The 14,694-nt window shown below is 46.6% G+C and overlaps 1 protein-coding gene across 1 annotated transcript in view; it reads left to right on the top strand.

The window, feature by feature from the left end:
* Positions 1–373: 373 nt before the first annotated feature.
* Positions 374–14,694, top strand: part of dhx36 (DEAH (Asp-Glu-Ala-His) box polypeptide 36) — a 38,610-nt gene continuing 24,289 nt past the window's right edge. Inside the window, 11 exon segments of the mRNA XM_053623647.1 lie at positions 374–1,260; positions 1,936–2,075; positions 3,184–3,445; positions 3,556–3,594; positions 5,261–5,431; positions 5,579–5,658; positions 8,312–8,386; positions 8,914–9,080; positions 10,840–10,921; positions 11,020–11,163; positions 12,032–12,137. Coding sequence (XP_053479622.1) covers positions 1,012–1,260; positions 1,936–2,075; positions 3,184–3,445; positions 3,556–3,594; positions 5,261–5,431; positions 5,579–5,658; positions 8,312–8,386; positions 8,914–9,080; positions 10,840–10,921; positions 11,020–11,163; positions 12,032–12,137 — 1,515 coding nt within the window. The 5' untranslated portion in view covers positions 374–1,011.

Here is a 14,694-nt window from a genome sequence, read left to right as displayed (position 1 = left end):
TAATATCTCTGATAAATATTGTATCATGACAAGTGATGGGTTGTTGGTCTACGTTGAGAATGGGAAATCCAGAATTTCGTAATAATGATAGAACTCTACTAGTGATCGCATCAAAGATAATAGCATAATCTTTTGGTTTTTAGCATAATCTTAAATTTATTGAGGAATTCTGAGTATGATAAAAGTAGGCCTTGTTTATTAAGCAACTGACCTAACAGTAAATATTCCATTCTCATACCATGTCTGATTAAAGACAGACTTTTTTTTTGTACAGTATATATACAGTGAAAAGTTATGCTTATAGAGTAACTGCCAAGCCAGCAGTACCTGCTTATGGACGTTTTCCAGTTTAATTGGCTTATTTATTTATTTATTTATTTATTATTTTTTAAACATTTTAAGAGAAAATTGATGCCACCCAAACAATTACATACTATAATTGGGAATATTCCATCCTTTATTTGTCAATTCAGTTATCCATTTGATCTTTAAAAACATCACTGAGGTCTGTAAACTTTAAAACTTCAAGGCCCCCATCGTCTTTACTATTATTTACAACGTCTTTTATTGTTATAAATAGTGTTTCTTTTCTTTTTCTCCCTCCAAATAAAATCACACAGAATCTTATCCAATTTCCTGACAACACTTTGTTGGAACTTTAACGCGATAACAAGCGTGAGCCAATCCGACGCCGTTTCGTCATCAAACGGCGCCAGAACCCGGAGGGTCGATGACGCTATTTTTGTGCGCCAGGAAACCGGCTTGTAGTTAGCACGAAAATGATGGTTAATTCGTGTGGATATTTTGGGGAGGGATTTTTTAAATGTTAATTATTTGTAATATGACTGAACGTTATATGTAATTAGATTTGATTCGTACTCAAACAAACTGGACTGTTGAAATTTCCGCGAAATATAGCGGCGTCTCTTGTTTTGATGCCTGAGAAAAGAGACAGAGAAAAGCCTTGCGTTGCGTTATTGTCGTGAATAAGAGACGGTGTTGCTTTCCGTTATGAGTTATGGCTACGGAAGAGGAAGGGGCCGGAGAGGAGGAGGAGGAGGCGGTGGTGGTGGTGGAGGCAGAGGCAGAGGAGGAGGAGGAGGAGGAGAGCGGTGGAGCTCCGACTGGGAAGCCCGGGATGAGCATCCCCGAGGCGGCGGAGGCCGCGGGAGACACCCGCCGCACCTGAAAGGCAGAGAGATCGGACTGTGGTACGCCAAATGGGGAGGACTGAAACGTGCAGAGGCCGAGAGGAAGTCGGTGAGCAGCTTTGAATGCATTATATTTACAAATCAAGCATTTGAAGATCAAGCTTGAGATGTTTACATATTCACAATCCACACAAATACTCCAAAAACAAAGGTTCAGGTTGTAGAAATGTCTGTGTTAAGCCTAGTAAAGTCGTTTTGCAGTAGGATTGAATACAACATCATTTGTTTGTGGCTTGACGGTTAAGGCTCTGGGTTACTGATCAGAAAGTCGGGGGTTCAAGCCCCACTGTTGGGTCCTTGAGCAAGGCCCTTAACCCTCTCTGCTCCAGTATCATGTCTGACCCTGTGCTCTGACCCCAACTTCCTGACATGCTGGTGTATGCGAAGAAAACAATTTCACTGTCCTGTAATGGACATGCGATCCATGAAGACTCATAGTTAATGAATAGATATGAATCCGTGTCGTTGTTTTGGCATTTGCAGTGCCGGGTCTGCAGAAGGAGACATGATGTTATGCAGTCACTCACAGCATCCACATGCGCCAGGAAACACACGTTATTGTAGTCCAGTTAACTAACAAACAAACAAAATCTACAACAAGTATTTTGCATCATTAAGATTAGCGTATATGGATATTGTATGCTACACAGTATGAACGAGTCCGTGTGTGATCCAGCCAGCGAGAAACTGACCGCGGTGTGTAATCTTTTCCGTTCGTTCTTAGAGAGCCGTAGTTCAGATGGACGAGTCGAGAGAGCAGCACATCACACAGCTGCTCAATTCGGTGCAGAGAGAACCGTCCCGTGACTACGGGCCGGCCGTCCCACCGTACCGGCAGGTGAAGCCGGAACCGAGCGGCCACAGGTGAGCTTCCTCACACTTTTTTTTTATTCTAAAAATGTCATTATTTTAATAGCTGAGAAATCCGGCTATTATGTCATGAATTATTATATATCTGATTATTACGTTTGCTTTGTTTTGACTCGGTGAATACCGAAGCTGTGTTGTTTTGAGAGATTGCGTTAGTTTTTCCATAACTGATCGAATAGAAACCCTCGTATGCACTGAGCGCATTCTGGGATTGTTTGAATTTGGATCTAGGCAGGATTGAAGTGCTTGATTTTATTTTATTGTTTGTAACCAGCGTGTTTCTTGATCCTTTCTGATGCTTCACTATAACTCGCAGTGAACTAACGATGGCGGAGACAGCGATTATATCTCTGACCTCACAACGACTCGATTCAATTACCGTTCTGATTCGTTCAGAAGTGATTCATTGTGTTGCGATGGATTAAATCTGACCATGACTCAGCGATTCATCTCGGCGTGATTCAGAAGTACACTAAACAGACACGCGTGACTCCAGGAAGCGCTTTTGTAGTAAATGGGCAAAATAAATCGCACCGAGGTTTATGTCGACGAAACGGCATATTTTTCTCCAAACATTCTTCCTGCGCAGGAAGTAGATCTGGATTTGGAGTGTTAGCACAAGCTTTGAAGAGTCCTGACCGTTCTTGACACGCTTAACAGAGTCCCAGAAAGTTTATTAATGAAGTCTGTACACCTGGAACGGTTGTCCAAACTTTGCATTGATTTCGCACTGAAGTAACTGTGTTTTTTTGTTTTGTTTGTTTGTTTTTAAAATAGTTTGCTGATGAGGTGGTGTTTAATTCTTTCTTTTCAAAAATCAACAACATATGGGATTGATTTTAGCCAGGGGTGCCTAAACTTTTTTTTTTTTTGAATACAACCGTGGTGTTCTTTTAATAAATAAAAAAAAACAAACAATTGTACTCCTTGGCAAACTGCTGTCGTTGGAAACGAATCCATGTCTGGGTGGGTTACGGTATCACGGCTTCATCACACCCCTCCGTCGCTGATTATTTTCCTATGACGGCGCCCGCACAAGTGTGTTATTCCTTACTGCCGTACTAATTGTACCCGACTATATGGCTTTCTCTTGAACTCTTAGCTACTTTGATGGCGACGATCCTCCAGAACAGCCGCAGAAAACGGTGAAAGTGGCTAAAATCGAGTCGGTGAAGGTGAAGGAAGAGGAGGCGGAGATAAAGACCGAGGTAAAAGAGGAGATAAAGACCGAGGTAAAAGAGGAGCGCGTCGATCGCGATCTGGAATACCTGGTGCAGGAGATCGATCGAAAGCCTTCACTGGATGAGGAGCTGAAAAGCGAGCTTCAGAGCAAGAGACAGAATGCTAAATATCTGGAAATGCTGGTGAGAGAGACACAAAGATGCTGTTATGATTGTTTTAGCGTTTCTGTCGACTTCGTCAGCTCGCGAATGATCCACGGGCCGTGTCTAACCTGTCGTCCTTATCGTTCCAGACGTTTCGGGAGAAGCTGCCTTCATACAGCATGAGAGAGGTAATGTGAACATCCTCACTCCGCTCCGCGTGCGCCGAGGTCACGCTTTCACACCGAGGTCGCAGATTTGTGTTCAGTATTATTTCTAGGCTACGTATTTTTCTGTTGCAACATGAATGAATCGAATGAGCAGCGCGATTGACTTCGCACTCGCTGTTCTGATTGGACTGCAGAGGTTTAGTTTCTTATACTGGGGTCTGTAATGTAGTCTGTAATGTGAGGAAAAAAAAAAAATTACAATCTTAACTCAGTATTCCTGGTTCTATATAATAATAATAATAGCTATATTTATATGGCTGCTTTCATGAAATTAAAATACAACTCTAAATCCTTTATATTGTGAAGAAGGGAAAGAGGAAGAAGGAAAAAGGAGGGAAGGAAAAAAGAAGCAAGGGAGGGAAGGAAGGGAAAAAGAGGGAAGGAAGGAGGGAAGGAAAAAAGAAGCAAGGGAGGGAAGGAAGGGAAAAAGAAAGGAAGGAAGGAGGGAAGGAAAAAAGAAGAAAGGGGGAAGGAAGGAAAAAAGAGGGAGGAAAAGAAGGAGGGAAGGAAGAAAAAAGAAGCAAGGGAGGGAAGGGAAAAAAGGAAGGAAGGAAAAAAGAGGGAAGAAAAGAAGGAAGGAAAAAAGAGAAGGAAAAAAGAAGCAAGGGAGGGAAGGAATGGAAAAAGAAAGGAAGGAAGGAGGGAAGGAAGGAAAAGAAGCAAGGGAGGGAAGGAAGGGAAAAAGAAAGGAAGGAGGGAAGGAGGAAGGAAGGAGGGAAGGAAGGAAAAAGAAGCAAGGGAGGGAAGGAAGGGAAAAAGAAAGGAAGGAGGGAAGGAAAAAAGAAGAAAGGAAGGAAGGGGGGGAGGAAGGAAAAAAGAAGCAAGGGAGGGAAGGAAGGGGAAAAAGAAAGGAAGGAAGGGGGGGAGGAAGGAAAAAAGAAGCAAGGGAGGGAAGGAAGGGGAAAAAGAAAGGAAGGAAGGAGGGAAGGAAGGAAAAAAGAAGCAAGGGAGGGAAGGAAGGGGAAAAAGAAAGGAAGGAAGGAGGGAAGGAAGGAAAAAAGAAGCAAGGGAGGGAAGGAAGGGGAAAAAGAAAGGAAGGAAGGAGGGAAGGAAGGAAAAAAGAAGCAAGGGAGGGAAGGAAGGGAAAAAGAAAGGAAGGAAGGAGGGAAGGAAGGAAAAAAGAAGCAAGGGAGGGAAGGAAGGGAAAAAGAAAGGAAGGAGGGAAGGAAAAAAGAAGAAAGGGAGGGAAGGAAGGGAAAAAGAAAGGAAGGAGGGAGGGAAGGAATGGAAAAAGAAAGGAAGGAAGGAGCGCCACAGAGGCCCTCAGAGCACGGTGGGCCCCGAGGGTACAGCCTGGGCTAGCCTGTGCATCAATCCGTCCCTGCACTGGAATGAAGAAGAAAATAATAATAATAATAATAATAATAATAATAACAGTAATAATAATAATCATTCTGTAAAAAGTGAGGAATTATCTAATAGGTATGTAAAAGTCATTAAAATAATAGAATTGTTTGATATTATATGTAAAGAAGAGTGCACCATTTTAAAGGTGATTAAAAGACACGGACATTTGCGGTTACAGTGTGTATATTTGTGGAGACAGTCCTGTCCATACACTTGTATATCGTGTGTGTGTGTGTGTGTGTGTGTGTGTGTGTGTGTGTGTGTGTGTGTGTGTGTGCAGGAGCTGGTGAAGCTGATCCAGGCCAACCGTGTGGTGGTGGTGAGCGGAGAAACCGGCTGCGGCAAAACCACGCAGGTCACGCAGTTCATCCTGGACGACTACATCCGGCGCGGCATGGGCTCGCTCTGCAGGGTGGTGTGCACGCAGCCCCGACGCATCAGCGCCATATCGGTGCGTGCGCTCGGCCGGCCCGGGTCACACGGGTTCGATCTGACGTACACGATGCTTCAGTAACGGCATCGACGCCGTCGCTGTCGAATGTTAAAATGCTTTTTGAACGCTCGTTTTGATGACGAGTGCCGTGTGATGTGCGCGCAGGTGGCCGAGAGGGTGGCGGCGGAGAGGGCGGAGTCTGTCGGAGAGGGGAAGTCCTGCGGATATCAGATCCGTCTGCAGAGGTGAGCGTATAGGTGATAATCAGTAGACATGGAGCAAGCGTTAAATCCCACTGCAGCACTATCGGCATTGTGGGTAATGTAGGAAAGAGTTAACCTAGAGCGACATGTCCGTGAAAGAAGTTCAAGCTCCAGATGTCAGCTCGGCGGAGCATGCTCGTCCAAGGCGAGACAGTTCATTGTAAATTGGTTAATTGTTTGGGGAATATGAGGAGACGCAGCGCTGACTACACTGTCAGTTGTGTGTCCGTATATCTCCTGTCCTCTCTGTCGTATCTGACAGCCTTCATTAAACAGACGTAGGAGGACTGTTGTGTTAAGAGGAGCGTCGGAGTCTGGATGCAGATCCATCTCGTATCGTCATCTTTCGACTCCCTTGTTCTGTTCTGTTCTGTCATGGACGTGTGCTGAGGTAGAGATTTCTTTCTGTGTAATCCCAGCTCAGATTAAACGTTCTAGATTGAATCGCTTGTGATCGGAAGAAGCAGGAAGGATGAAACCGTCCCAGTGGTGGCCTGGGCTGCGGCGAGAACGACCGCTCCACACACTGCATCTGATTTATGAATGGAGACGATCACCAGTCAGGAGATAAAGAAAGACGAGGGAGTCCTGAGGGATGAGAGGGTAGATGAGAGGATGGGGAAGGATGACTTTTAAGATCCTCTTAACATTATTGCTCAAGTCATAAAGATCTATCACGAGTGAAAGAGGAGGAGAGGGTAGATGGGAGTTGCGGGGATTGGATGAGAAAGAATTGAAGAGGGAGAGAGAGAGACTGTGTGAGGGAGAGAGAGAGACTGTGAGAGGGAGAGAGAGAGACTGTGAGAGACTGTGAGAGGGAGAGGGAGAGACTGTGAGAGGGAGAGAGAGACTGTGAGAGAGAGAGAGAGACACTGAGAGAGAGAGACTGAGGGAGAGAGAGAGACTGTGAGAGACTGAGAGGGAGAGAGAGAGACTGTGTGAGAGAGAGAGAGACACTGAGAGGGAGAGAGAGAGAAAGAGAGAGACTGTGAGAGGGAGAGAGAGAGACTGTGAGAGGGGGAGAGAGAGACTGAGAGAGAGAGACTGAGGGAGAGAGAGAGACTGTGAGAGACTGAGAGGGAGAGAGAGAGACTGTGTGAGAGAGAGAGAGACACTGAGAGGGAGAGAGAGAGAAAGAGAGAGACTGTGAGAGAGAGACTGTGAGAGACTGTGAGAGGGGGAGAGAGAGACTGTGAGAGGGAGAGAGACTGTGAGAGAGAGATAGACTGTGAGAGAGAGACTGAGAGGGAGAGAGAGAGAGACTGTGTGAGGGGGAGAGAGACACTGAGGGAGAGAGAGAGACTGTGAGAGGGAGAGAGACTGAGAGGGAGAGAGAGATAGACTGTGAGAGAGAGAGACTGAGAGGGAGAGAGACTGTGAGAGGGAGAGAGACTGAGAGGGAGAGAGAGAGACTGTATGAGGGAGAGAGAGAGACTGTATGAGGGAGAGACTGAGAGAGAGAGACACTGAGAGGGAGAGAGACTGTGAGAGGGAGAGAGAGAGACTGAGAGAAAGAGAGAGACTGTGTGTGTGAGAGAGAGAGACTGTGTGTGAGAGAGACTGTGTGTGTGTGAGAGAGAGACTGTGTGTGTGTGTGAGAGAGACTGTTTGTGTGTGAGAGAGACTGTGTGTGAGAGAGAGACTGTGTGTGTGTGAGAGAGAGAGACTGTGTGTGAGAGAGACTGTGTGTGTGTGAGAGAGAGACTGTGTGTGTGTGTGAGAGAGACTGTGTGTGTGTGAGAGAGACTGTGTGTGAGAGAGAGACTGTGTGTGTGTGAGAGAGACTGTGTGTGTGTGAGAGAGACTGTGTGTGTGTGAGAGAGACTGTTTGTGTGTGAGAGAGAGTGTGTGTGTGTGAGAGAGAGTGTGTGTGTGTGAGAGAGAGACTGTGTGTGTGTGAGAGAGAGAGACTGTGTGTGTGTGTGAGAGAGACTGTGTGTGTGTGTGAGAGAGACTGTGTGTGTGTGTGAGAGAGACTGTGTGTGTGTGTGAGAGAGACTGTGTGTGTGTGTGTGTGTGAGAGAGACTGTGTGTGTGTGTGTGTGTGTGTGTGTGTGAGAGAGACTGTGTGTGTGTGTGTGTGTGAAGCAGTGTGTGTGTGTGAAGCAGTGTGTGTGTGTGAAGCAGTGTGTGTGTGTGAAGCAGTGTGTGTGTGTGTGTGTGTGTGTGTGTGTGTGTGTGTGTGTGTGTGTGTGTGTGTGAAGCAGTGTGTGTTTAGATCATGTCCCTCAGACTCTCAGACTAGAGCGGTATGTTTCGAGCTCTGCAGCGTGGTGTTTGCTGGTTAAGAAGGTCTCCTGTTCCTCCTCTGTGCTGCAGCGAGACTGAACTGCTGGGGAAACTCAACTGAAACATTTCCCTCTCCTCTTCTTCTCTCACTCCTGTCCCTATATGGAAATCTTTTATGGGGTGAACTCCGCTAACGTTTCTCCGTTCTTCCTCTGCTCTGGGGGAGAACCCGAACCCCTTCCGACTCCCGCCCGGCCCAAGCCGCCGTTATTGTCTGTAATCGATCACTGAAATGTCGTGTGATGTGAACGCGTTCTGATGAAGACTCCTAATAGAATGTTGCCGTTTTTCCCTCTTTACATCACGCCGTCGGCCCTGCGCTCGTCCTCCGGGCACTGTTATCCAGCCGGTTGCCACGGAAACAAGGCTCGGTGCTGTATTGTACGACGGGAATTATTCTTCAGTGGCTGCGCTCGGATCCGTAAGTGTTCTTCTCTCTCCGAATCTTATTTACACCGGCCTACCACGTGTCTGCTGTGGATTGGATTATGAGCACACACTTGTTTAAACACACGCAGTCGCATTAAAATAAATAATGGCAGCAATAAAGCACACACACACACACACACACACACACACACAGGAATTAACTTATATTTATGGAGATACCTCGAGGTTCCTCATTGTTTGTCTCAGCACACCTTCAGCTTTCATTTAATGCCCTAAAGAGAGACAGATGATCTGTAGCTTCTTGTTACAGCAGGGGTGCTTTTGTGTGCCAGTTACATTATATTGCACACACACACACACACACACACACACACACACACACTTGGCATGCAGGGATCAATGCACTAGCTGAATATATGTTCATATCCTCATGGATGTTTCTCTGCAGTAGTATTTGTTTTTTTTTTTGTTTTTTTTTAAATACACACACACACACACACACACTCACACGCACACTCACACGCACACACTCCCCCGTCATGTACTTCTGTGCTTCAGGTGTTTGTCGAGCATCAGTCACCTGGTTCTAGACGAGATCCACGAGCGCAGCCTGCACTCAGACGTCCTCCTCACCATCGTCAAGGACCTGCTGAGCCACAGAGACGACCTCAAGGTCGTGCTCATGAGCGCCACGCTGAACGCCGACAAGTTCAGCAAGTACTTCGGTGAGACAGCTTTGGGTAGAAATGTCACACGTGACGAACCCCGTACGTGGGGTTCATTTTCTACGATACTGACGGGTTACCGTGGCACCGGTGATGGAAACTTTTTAAATTTTATTTATTGATTTCGGGCGAATCCTAGCCAGACGCACATGATGTCCTGTATTAATATCACTATTATTTCCAGCTAGAGACGGCACGATGGCACTTTCTCTTTTCCAACATGAGCCAGATACCAGACCCTTGCATATCAGCCGATACCGTTACCCCATCCTATATATATATATATATATATATATATATATATATATATATTCCCTCTCCTTTTAAAAACTACAAAGATTTAAAATGATGTTTTTTTTTAACTGAAGCACTTGTACAGGAAATCTAGGATTACAAGAAAATCTCCATCGCTTTCACACACACATCACTTCATTCTTAAATATAATGAATATAATAAACTATTAATAAAGTATTAATATATTCATCAATTCTGTGATAAAGATATAATCATGTCTATTTCTTTATATGTACACATTTCCAGATGTGTAAAATAAATATATATATATATATATATATATATATATATATATATATATATATATATATAATATTATATAAAATATTTTATATATATTTTCCAAATCAAATACCAGTCTTTTCCATTTGTTACAGGATCAGATCAGATTTTGTTTTATTTATTTTTTTTCTTCTCCCCCCCCTCGTATCGGCCTGATAACCGATCCTGGGTATTGAACCGGCGCCGTGTCTATTCCTAACCTTTTAAAGAAAGCAGCCTGCCGTCGTGCGCAGTCTGGGTAGTGTGAACAATATAAATAACTAAAGACGACTGCACATCTTTTTTTCCCCAGTTCTCAAAGCCCAAGCTCGGCATGTTTAATCGTGAACGCGAGAACAGCGAGCCTGACCGCGTGAAGCCGTTTTCACCGGGCGCGGGGCGTTAAAAATGAGCGCGAGGCGGCGGTGAGCACCGAGCGCTCTTTTCACTTCATTTCACCTAAATTAGAGTGAAAGAGTCGCGGATTAAAGGTCAAGCAAGACGTTTCTAATGAATATTTTTTTTTTTTACTAGTGTTGTGATAAAAGTGAAGCGAGTGCTCAGGTTTGTGTATCGGCCCAGGCCTAACGTATACCGGCGTTCCCGAACCGAAATGTGTTTCTCTTTCGGACGTATCGCTACCACACGTTCATTCAGTTTTAACTCGTATAGAGCTTTTCACAACATACTAGAGACGCACCGATGCTAAATTCCTCGTCCGATACCGATAAGCGATACCTCCCTGAGGAAGAAACCTCGGCCCTTCAGGGTGACCCCACACAGGGCGATTTCTGTAAAATCATTTCAAATCCCCCTCAAATGCAGAAGGCGGAATATTTGAACTCGTTTCTATACTAATTTGAGCATTATGCTAAGCGCGTGTGGGGAGATTAATCCTAGTCCCATGCTGCGGTGAATATTTTCCTCCAGCTTTTCCGGCGGAGCCGTCGCGCGGAGCGGCGGCGTCTAATGATCAATTATATTATGATAAATGATGTTTGATGAGCGTGAACGTCTTCCCGCGTTCCCATCAGCGCCGGCGGTCTGTGAACGTGTCTCCGCAGGACGTGAGATCAAGCTAACGATCCGGTTAATCCTCGCAGCTTTGAGCGATTCGAGCTCCCTGAGCAGCAGGGATCCGAGCGTTAAAGAGGGAGAACGAGTCCGTTTGACTCCGCGCTTTCTGCTCTGATGTTCATGCAGATCACTGCCCCATGGTCCACATCCCGGGTCACACCTTCCCCGTGAAAGAGTACCTGCTGGAGGATGTGGTCGAGATGCTCAGGTGAGTTGGGCTTTAAAGCGGTGAGGGGGCGCGATGGATTATTGATTATCTCAGGTGTGTGTTTAATGACCACGGGAGCGTTTCGGTCCGGTTCACAGGTTCCGGCCGCAGCAGCAGCAGGATCGTCGTCCCCGCTTCAGGAGAGGGTTCATGAACGGCCAAAACGTGCGTCCCGAGAAGCAGGAGAAAGAAGCAGAATACAAAGAGAGCTGGCCGTGTTTCGCTCGCACACTCGGAGACAGGTTCAGCTGACGCGCGCACGCACACACACACACACACACACACACACACACACACTCTTTTACTCTCACTCTCTCTCTGTCGCTCTCTCACTCTGTCTCGCTTTCTCTCTCTGTCTCACGCTCTCTCTCTCTCGCGCGCTCTCTCTCGCACTCTGTCTCACTCTCTCTCTGTCTCATGCTCACTCTCTGTCTCTCTCTCTCTCTCTCTCTCTCTCTCTCTCTCTTGCGCGCTCTCTCTCGCACTCTGTCTCGCTCTCTCTCTGTCTCACGCTCACTCTCTGTCTCACTCTCTCTCTCTCTCTCTTGCACGCTCTCTCTCGCACTCTCTCTCGCTCTCTCTCTGTCTCGCTCTCTCTCTGTCTCACGCTCACTCTCTGTCTCACTCTCTCTCTCTCTCTCTCTCTCGCACTCTCTCACTCTCTCTCTCTCTCTCTCTCTCTCTCGCGCGCGCTCTCTCTCGCACTCTGTCTAAATCTCTCTCTGTCTCACGCTCACTCTCTGTCTCACTCTCTCTCTCTCTCTCTCTCTCTCTCTCTCTCGCACACGCTCTCTCTCGCACTCTGTCTCACTCTCTCTCTGTCTCACGCTCACTCTCTGTCTCACTCTCTCTCTCTCTCTGTCTCGTGTTCTGTCTCGCTCTCGCTCTCTCGCTCTCGCTCTCTCGATGCTCGTGTATTTGTGATGACACTGATTACATGGAGCCCAGAAAAAGAAGTTAGCATGTGAGTTGAGTGCTTCTCGGAGGTGCTTTAGCAGTGTGATCAGTGGCTGATGTGTCGAGTGTGACAGGATGACGGCGTGAAACAGTAACACTCCCGTCTGATACGCCGCCTCCAGTCTCGCCTCATTGCCGCTCTCTGATTGGCAGGTTCTCTGACGGCACCGTCGACACCCTGGAGATGATGGACGAGGATGACAAGATCAACCTGGAGCTGATTGTAGCACTCATCCGCCACATCGTGCTGAACGAAGACGTGAGTGTGTGTGTGTGTGAATTGTGTATGATGTCAGAGATGAAGCAATATGTGTGTGAGAAGGGAGGGTATGAAAGGTGTGTGTGTGTGTGTGTGAGATGATGGATTTGGCCAGCGCTGAGGCAGATGGCAGAGCTTTAAGCTGTAATAAAGCACAAACATTGGCATGAGATGGGTGTTAATCAGCCAGTTCAGCAGATGCTCCGTCATCCCTTCTGCTTCTTCTCTTCTTTCTCCTCTCTTCCTTGTCTCCTCATCTTCTCCTCTCTTCCTCATCTTCTCCTCTCTTCCTCATCTTCTCCTCGCAACTTCTCCTCTCTTCCTCATCTCTGCATCTCTTCCTCATCTTCTCTCTTCCTCGTCTCCTCATCTTCTCCTCTCTTCCTCGTCTCCTCATCTTCTCCTCTCTTCCTCATCTCCTCATCTTCTCCTCTCTTCCTCATCTCCTCATCTTCTCCTCTCTTCCTCATCTCCTCATCTTCTCCTCTCTTCCTCATCTTCTCCTCTCTTCCTCGTCTCCTCATCTTCTCCTCTCTTCCTCATCTTCTCCTCTCTTCCTCATCTCTGCATCTCTTCCTCATCTTCTCCTCTCTTCCTCGTCTCCTCGCAACTTCTCCTCTCTTCATCTCCTCACAAACTTCTCCTCTCTTCCTCATATCTGCATCTCTTCCTCATCTCTGCATCTCTTCCTCATCTTCTCCTCTCTTCCTCATCTTCTCCTCTCTTCCTCATCTCCTCACAAACTTCTCCTCGCTTCCTCATATGTGCATCTCTTCCTCATCTCTGCATCTCTTCCTCATCTTCTCCTCTCTTCCTCATCTCCTCACAAACTTCTCCTCGCTTCCTCATATGTGCATCCCTTCCTCATCTTCTCCTCTCTTCCTCATCTCTGCATCTCTTCCTCATCTTCTCCTCTCTTCCTCGTCTCCTCATCTTCTCCTCTCTTCCTCGTCTCCTCATCTTCTCCTCTCTTCCTCGTCTCCTCATCTTCTCCTCTCTTCCTCATCTTCTCCTCGCAACTTCTCCTCTCTTCCTCATCTTCTCCTCGCAACTTCTCCTCTCTTCCTCATCTTCTCTCTTCCTCGTCTCCTCATCTTCTCCTCTCTTCCTCATCTTCTCCTCGCAACTTCTCCTCTCTTCCTCATCTTCTCCTCGCAACTTCTCCTCTCTTCCTCATCTTCTCCTCGCAACTTCTCCTCTCTTCATCTTCTCTCTTCCTCGTCTCCTCATCTTCTCCTCTCTTCCTCATCTTCTCCTCTCTTCCTCGTCTCTTCATCCCTTTCCCTTCCTCGTCTCTTGCCTCCCTCATCTCTTCATCCCTTTCCCTTCCTCGTCTCTTCTTGTCTTTCTTTTCCTCGTCTCCTCTCCTCTTCCACACCGGCTTGTGAAGAGCGGTGATTTCCCACAATTCCTGTGGTCCCCTGCACTCTTAATGACGTTCAGGATTTCTTCATGTTAACTAATGCCTTAAGCGAGGTCGGTTAACGGAACGGTAATGAGCAGAAGACCAGCTGCTCTGTGTAAATGAAATGTTTGACTTCAGAGACGCGCCGTATCTCGAGAGAAAGAAAGATGGCTCTCTCGTGTTTATAATCCGGCGTCGGACTCCGAGGCTGCAGCTTTACAGGGACCCGTATCTCCCGACCGTAATCTACACACAGCGTCTCAAGAACACTTTTAAGACCTTCTCTTCACCGCGCGTCAGGTTACGGGATTGCCTTCTAATACGCTGGTAATTAAAACCCAAACACAGGTGTTCTGCGGTCTGCACCGTCAGGACTTCAGAGCGCCGCCGCTGGCTGTTTACTTTCTGATGTTTGCAGCGAAAGCTTAATGATGCCGCTTATTATCCGCTGGAGCTCGTTCCTGTGCTGCGAAAGGCAAAAGAACAAGAGAGTCTGTGTTCGAGCTGAAAGCTTGGAAATGTGAAGTCAGAAAAGACATGAAGGGATGAAGAAACGAAGCGGTTTGCTTTGGATCACTGTAGTCTTACTCAGACCGCTAATGACCGGGTGTGGCCGAGGGCAATCGTCTGGCGAAATAATGTTTTTATAAATAAAAATGTTTTTATTTACATTTTACACAGCGTCCCAACTTTTTTGGAATTGGGATTGTATTAGAGTACATTTGATGTAATGGAGAATTGTATTATACTTTTTTTTTTTTTCTTCTTCTTCAAGTGTGTGTGTGTGTGTGTGTGTGTGTGGGGCGGAACTGTCCCTTTAAGAAGCTTCCAGCAGCCCGTGTCAGAACCTTGTAGTTATGAGACCCTGATAACAGCGATTGTAGGTGAAACTCTCTGACCCTTGTTAAAGCGAGGATGGAAGCGAGAACAGGCGCAAGGGAGAGCGGGGGATTGGAAAGAAAAGTAGGACTGACAACCAGAGAGAGGCAGAAACATTGTGGGCAGGTAGAGCGAGAGCTGACTGGCTGTGACGGCGCTATTGACACACTGTGATGCACTCCATCTGTCGGGAGGCAGGTGTGATGATCGGTTCATTAAGAATCAGGGCCACGAAATGACACGGGAGCGGTCCGAAATCATCCCATAGAATGC

The sequence above is a fragment of the Ictalurus furcatus genome, chromosome 4 (assembly GCF_023375685.1).
Source record: "Ictalurus furcatus strain D&B chromosome 4, Billie_1.0, whole genome shotgun sequence".
In the NCBI taxonomy this organism is placed as follows: Eukaryota; Metazoa; Chordata; class Actinopteri; order Siluriformes; family Ictaluridae; genus Ictalurus; species Ictalurus furcatus.
The sequence above is the reverse complement of the archived record's forward strand: the minus strand, read 5'-3'. Positions and strand labels throughout refer to the sequence as shown.